The 6,544-nt window shown below is 60.2% G+C and overlaps 1 protein-coding gene across 1 annotated transcript in view; it reads left to right on the top strand.

The window, feature by feature from the left end:
* The window catches only part of ZNF710 (zinc finger protein 710), a gene marked incomplete at its 3' end in the record, with an annotated part of 16,132 nt that extends 10,251 nt beyond the window's left edge, over positions 1-5,881 (top strand). Inside the window, exon 2 of the mRNA XM_081829722.1 lies at positions 4,330-5,881. Within this exon, the coding sequence (XP_081685848.1) occupies positions 4,330-5,881 (1,552 nt within the window). The remainder of the gene's footprint in view (positions 1-4,329) is intronic.
* Between the last annotated feature and the right edge of the window lie 663 nt (positions 5,882-6,544).

A 6,544-nucleotide genomic window follows, 5' to 3' on the forward strand; every position in this document is an offset into this window, starting at 1 on the left:
AGACCAGTACCCAGCACCTCGTGGGTACCCGGGAGCTGTGGCTGAGTCGGTGATTCAGTTGCAGGACCGGAGACACAGCCTCTGAGCCACCTGGTGGTCCAAGGCCAAGATGAAGGGGCCAAGGGCCAAACCTGCCCTCCCAGCAGAAGCCCGGAGCACCGTGCAGCCTTTGTGGGGGCACAGGCCCTGACACCTACTAGACCCTCAAGGAATAGTCATCGCAGTAAACGGGTCACGGCGCATGGGGACATCCCAGAGTGGGGTTGGCAGAAGCCCCAGGGCATGATTCCTATGCTGTCAGTTGTTTCTTGAGAGGATGTCCTGGTGGTAGAATTTACTCAAGGAATAACCTGCTGGTCACTTCCTTCCCAGGGCCCCCAAGGCAGACCAGGCCTCGAGTGCCTTCCACCCGAGCTCTGCCCTACCGTGTGTGTTCTAGGGACACTGGCCACCCCGAGCTCCCCAGCCCTGTCCTGCTCTCAGAGCGGGGATGCGTGGAGGGGCTCTCACTGACGGGAAAGGCTCTTCTAGAACAGTGTGGGGGGACCCGGGGTGACAGGCAGGTAGGTCAAGGATTAACCTGCCCTCAGCGTTCCGAGAAGCCACGTGTGCTTTTTTATAGACCAGGAAACCAAGACCTTGTGTGGTCAGGTGACTCGTCCAGCGTCACACAGCAAGTCACCCCTTAATGCATTTGACAAGAGTGTCGGTGTTGACAGGAACACTTAGAGTATAGCAGTAGGTGAAGTGACAGCGCCCTGGGGGCCAGGGTCCCTGCCCGGGTGGGGAAGGCCTCCTGCTGGGCCTCAGAGGGTAAGGCTTGGGGCGCTCCCCAGGGGGCTGGCCTGGGTGATGCTGGGCCCTGGGAAATAGGGCTGCCCCTCCTACCTCCCCGCCATGGCCTCCCTTCCCCGCACTCCCAGTCCCACTCTTTGGGCTACAACCAAGCAGCTATTCTATCTCCTCTGTTTTCCTGCCTTTGCCATGTCCTTTCTCTCCACATTGGGAACCAAGGGTGCCCTGGCAGGAGGCTGAGCTGCATCCTGCCCAGATGGATGCCCCTCACCTCCTAGCGAGGCCGTGGAGAGCCCAGGAAGGCCTGAGCTCCCCTTTCTCTGGGACACAGTGGTGAGCTTTGGTTCTGAGCCCCACACAAGGGGGGGGCCTTGAGGAGGGGGTGCCTGGCAGGCTCTCCTCCAGGCCTCGAGCTAGGGCATAAAACAGAAGGGCTGCAGCCAGTGGGGCCGAGGGGGGGAGGGTGCCCAAAAGATGACCCAGGAGGAGGAGAAATAGGGACACTGGGTTGCAGAGCGTCCCCACCTTCCCACTCCTCGTTTCTGTGTCTGGTAGACGGAGCACGCATGCAAAATGCAGGTAAATTAGATTCCCTGTCTTCCTTTTCTGAGCCTCTGTCTCAACAAACAGAGCCCATCTGAAACCCACGCGCGCACACGCACACACGTGCAGCCCGCATTGCAGCCCGCGTGGCTGCGCCAGCGAACGTGCACTTGCGGCGGGGGGTGGGGGCGGGGGGCGGTGTTCTGCTCAGGCAAGTGTCTGTCCGGCGCACGGGAAGAGCAGGGGTCTGACTGGCCAGGCAGGTACGGGGCTGATGCAGGGTTCCAGCAAGAAGTGCGGTCTGAGTAGAGAGCCGTGGAGGGGCTCTAGCCGCCCTGGAGGGGTCCCCGGACCAGCCGGACAGGGACAGCTCTGAGGCTTCCCAGTTGCAGGTCGCCTGGGGGCCCACGAGCACCTGCTGGCTCCTCGGACCCTGGGCACCACAGGGCAGCACCTGGGAGCCGAGGCCGGGCTCAGAGCCGTGACGCGACCTACCAGGTGGCACAGATTAAAGGAGCAGAGCTAGAGGCATGGGGCCCAGATGGGGCTGGGCTGTAGGGCCCACACGCCTGGGTGCAGACCCAGCTCTGCCCTGACTGACGGGACACTCGAGCCTGTGACTGAGGCCCTGGGTTCCTGGGCTGTGAAAGGGGGTGCATCCCGCCCCCACCCCCCCCCATGGGGTTGTTTTAGGATTAAATGGCTCACCTGGGACCTTGTGAGCACTCGGTAATGGGAAGCTAGCTCTTCTGCCCACATTTAGGGTTAATTGTTGGCTCCCCTGTGTCCCACGCCACGTGGGCACAAACCCCTCATGAGCAAGAACCCTGGGCAGGTCCCCTTTCACACCCAGGCAGAGGCTCCTGTCACAGGAACATTGACTCCAGCCCCAAAGTCAAAACTGCCTGCCTGCTCCCAGGGGAAGGGGACGCCTGGTTGGCCAGGGGCTGGTGTGATCATTAGGAGTGGCCCCTTTCACTCCAAAAGGTCAGTCCTAGCCCTGATGATAGACTGGACGGTGACCCGCCCCACGGGGGCCCACGCCAGACCTGCGCCCCGCTCCCGCGGCTCATCTCCCAGAGGGATGATGGCTTCTTTGCTCCCATTCACTTGAGGTCGCTGGGGGTGGGGTGGGGGGGGAGGTGCCAGCTTTGGGGCCGCGGAAGGGAGGACAGAGAGGGAGCCAACATTTGCACTCACCACCCCACGAGCAGGGGATGCTATGGGATGTGCCTGAGCAAGAAAAGGGCAAAAGTCGGATTTGAACTCCAAACCCAGGGCCAAGGCCCAACACCAGCTCTGCTGCTGGGGATCAGTTGCTCCCTCCCTGGCCCTGACTTCAGGGAAGTCTAGAAAAAGTGCTGAGCATGTTGTTTGCTCAAACCCACAGCCGGCATGAGGCCTGCCCCTGGGTGCTGTGTCAGACTGGTGGTCTGGGGGGGGCGGGGGGGAGAGTGGGAATGTCCCACCTGACCCTCTCACGAGAGCCTGACTTTAAGATTAATAGTTTAATCTTTAGTGTCCGTTTCAAGGAAGCTAAATTCCTGTCTGGGGTATTTTATTTTTAGCCGGCTTCAGGAAGGAGAAGCTCCCCTGGCCTGTGGGGGGCAGGGAGATACGAGGCCCAGAGCCGGTTTCCTGAGGAAGGGCCACAGCCCACCATGTGCCTGACCCTGACCCTGAGGTCAGAGCCGGCCGGGCAGCCAGGAGCCAGCCCAGTAATAGCTTTCCCCTTCCTATGGAGCACTTCTGATGTGCCTGCGCCGAACCAGCTGGGCCTTGCAATCAGGCCGAGTGTCCCAGGCCAGAGAGGAGGCCCTCCCACATGCGGGGCACACGCAGTGCCCGGGAGGCCCGGAGAGGGCGCCAGGGCCCAGGGAGGCCCGGTGAGTCCCAGAAACAGGTGCAATTTGAGGGAAGCCTGGGAGGCTGGTGGGAGGAACCGGGAGCTCGTTGGCGCCGGTGGGAGAATCATATGCAAGGGCCCGTTACACAGACTGCGCCCCTAGGAAGGCAGGGAGCCGGTGCTCCCGGGGTTTGGACCGGAGCGGGTGGGCGTGTTGGCTTTTTTAGAAGACCCCGTCGGGTCAGAGCGCATGCCTGCAAACCTGGGAGCCGGCTTTTGTATTCGTTTCAGACAGCGCTCTCGAACGTGTTAGCCGTGATCACGGGCCCTTCGACCAGATCACATCCTACATGGAACGCCAGTGTGCAAAGCCGAGGAGAGCTGTACTTTTAATCGGCATAAATTTAGATATCTAAATGTGTAATACTTAGCTAATCCAGAACAATCACCTGTGGTGACGGAGTCCTGTAACATCAGGCTTCACAGATAAGCCGCCGAGATGGACCTTGGCACCTAATTTATGTTTGTGTGTTGCCTTGTTTTTGCTATATATATATATATATATATATATATATATAACATTTTTTTAAATCTTTCCCCCACCTCACCCGCCCTCCCGGCAATATATATATTTCTTAAAACCCAAAACACCTCACTGTACGGTCTCAAGGTCTGTGCAAAATTAATTACCTTGGGAACAAAGCCAGTGGGGCTACAGAACGTGCCGAAGCGAGGTGTATATCACGTTTGAGAGTAGATGGGTACTCTAAAATGGATTTTTAAAAGAAAGGAGTCTTTATTTTTTGCGATTTTAAATCGGCTTTTTGGAGGAACTCTGGAAGGACATTATGGGGAACATAGTTTGAGAACCGCTGTGGAAATGCCACCCTCCTGTTACAGGAGGGCCGACTGAGGCCAGGGAGGGGGCAGGGCTTGTCCAGGATCCCACAGGGAATGGGGGAAATGGTCAGACACACAGAGGGCGTCCCCGTAATGACAGGTGCGTCCTGTGCCCAAGGCCGGGGGAGAAACACGCCAGGGACCGATGCAGCCCAAATTAGCCAAGCTAATGGCTACATGCGTGTGTGTCTGTTGTGTGTGCGGCCAGGAACCGGCACTATTAACGCTCCGTTCTCCCCCTGCAGCGATGCCCTCCTAGCCAGCCGCCGCGGGATGGAGGGCTTCATGGACTCAGGGACACAGACGGATGCCGTGGTGGTGCTGTCCTTGGCTCAGGCCGCCGTGCTGGGCCTGGTCTCGGAAAATGAGCTCTTTGGAGCCACCATAAGCGCCGAAGCCTTCTACCCGGACCTGGGGCCCGAGCTGTCCGGGTCGGCCATGGGGGAGCCCGGGCCCCCGGGCCCCGACGTCTACCAGCTGGCCTGCAGCGGGAGGGCCCTGGAGGAGCCGGCAGAAGAGGAGGTGCTGGAGGTGGAGGCGGCCTTCGAGAAGCACACCCGGCGGAAGACGCGGCCGCCCGTGCGGCTGGTGCCCAAGGTCAAGTTTGAGAAGGTGGAGGAGGAGGAGGAGGAGCAGGAGGTCTACGAGGTGTCCGTGCCCGGTGACGACAAGGACGCCGGCCCCGCAGAGGCCCCCGCCCAGGTGGCCGGCGGCGGCGGCAGCAGCGGCTGCGAGACCCTGGTGCAGAGCAGCGCCGTCAAGATGATCGACCTCAGCGCCTTCAGCCGCAAGCCCCGGACGCTGCGCCACGTGCCCCGCGCCCCGAGGCCGGAGCTGGACGCGGCCCCTTACGACCCCCACTTCCCCGACCCGGCCCGGGACGGCTTCCCGGAGCCCGGCGTGGCGCTGCCCGGGCCGGAGGCCCTGCCCTCCGAGTGTGGCTTTGAGCCGGCCCACCTGGCCCCCCTGAGCGATCCCGAGGCCGCCACCATGGAGTCCCCGGAGCCCGTGAAGCCGGAGCAGGCCTTCGTGTGGCAGGAGGCGGGCGAGTTCGAGGCCGACGCGGCCGGCTCGACGGCGGAGCGCCACAAGAAGGCCCAGCTGGACCGGCTGGACATCAACGTGCAGATCGACGACTCGTACCTGGTGGAGGCGGGCGACCGCCAGAAGCGCTGGCAGTGTCGCATGTGCGAGAAGTCCTACACGTCCAAGTACAACCTGGTGACGCACATCCTGGGCCACAACGGCATCAAGCCGCATTCGTGCCCGCACTGCAGCAAGCTCTTCAAGCAGCCCAGCCACCTGCAGACGCACCTGCTGACGCACCAGGGCACCCGGCCGCACAAGTGCCAGGTGTGCCAGAAGGCCTTCACGCAGACCAGCCACCTCAAGCGCCACATGCTCCTGCACTCGGAGGTCAAGCCCTACAGCTGCCACTTCTGCGGCCGCGGCTTTGCCTACCCCAGCGAGCTCAAGGCGCACGAGGTGAAGCACGAGAGCGGCCGCTGCCACGTGTGTGTCGAGTGCGGCCTGGACTTCTCCACCCTGACCCAGCTCAAGCGCCACCTGGCCTCCCACCAGGGCCCCACCCTCTACCAGTGCCTCGAGTGCGACAAGTCCTTCCACTACCGCAGCCAGCTGCAGAACCACATGCTCAAGCACCAGAACGTGCGGCCCTTCGTGTGCACCGAGTGCGGCATGGAGTTCAGCCAGATCCACCACCTCAAGCAGCACTCCCTCACCCACAAGGTACGGCTGCCGGCCGCCCTGGGCGGCGGGGAGGGGCGGCGGGGGCGGGGGGGGGGGGGGGCGCCTCCCGGGGAGGGGCGGGGCCTAGCCCCTGGCGCCTCTGCCCCTCCCCCAGGGGCGTGGCCCCAGGCCTGAGGCCCCTCCCCCTCCTCCTGCCCGCCTTTCCTCCAGTGCCTCCCAAAGTCCTGCTTCAGATCATTTAGGGGACAATAGAGGTGGGACGCCCATGAACCTGTCTTACGCTTATAATTACATGTTCATTGGGAGGAGTATTAGAAAAAAATACAATTGAAACTCAGGGTTTTTTTCTTAACAGTAAAACTTACTTTTTTTTTAATTTTTTTTTTATTCTTATGTTAATCCCCATACATTACATCATTAGTTCTAGATAAAACTTACTTTTTTGAAGTTTGTTTTTTTTTTTTAATGTTATGTTAATCACCATACATTACATCATTAGTTTTTTGTGTATTTTTTTTTTTTAAGATTTTATTTATTCATTTGAGACACAGAGATACAGAGAGAGAGAGAGAGAGAGAGCATGAGCAGGGGGAGAGGCAGAGGGAGAGGGAGAAGCAGACTCCCGGCTGAGCCAGGAGCCCCATGTGGGGCTCGATCCCAGGACCCTGGGATCATGACCCGAGCTGAAGGCAGACGCTTAACCATCTGAGCCACCCAGGCGCCCCTTTTGTGTATTTTTTTAAGATTTTC

This window comes from Leptonychotes weddellii, chromosome 9 (genome assembly GCF_054177405.1).
Source record: "Leptonychotes weddellii isolate Sample4059 chromosome 9, ASM5417740v2, whole genome shotgun sequence".
In the NCBI taxonomy this organism is placed as follows: Eukaryota; Metazoa; Chordata; class Mammalia; order Carnivora; family Phocidae; genus Leptonychotes; species Leptonychotes weddellii.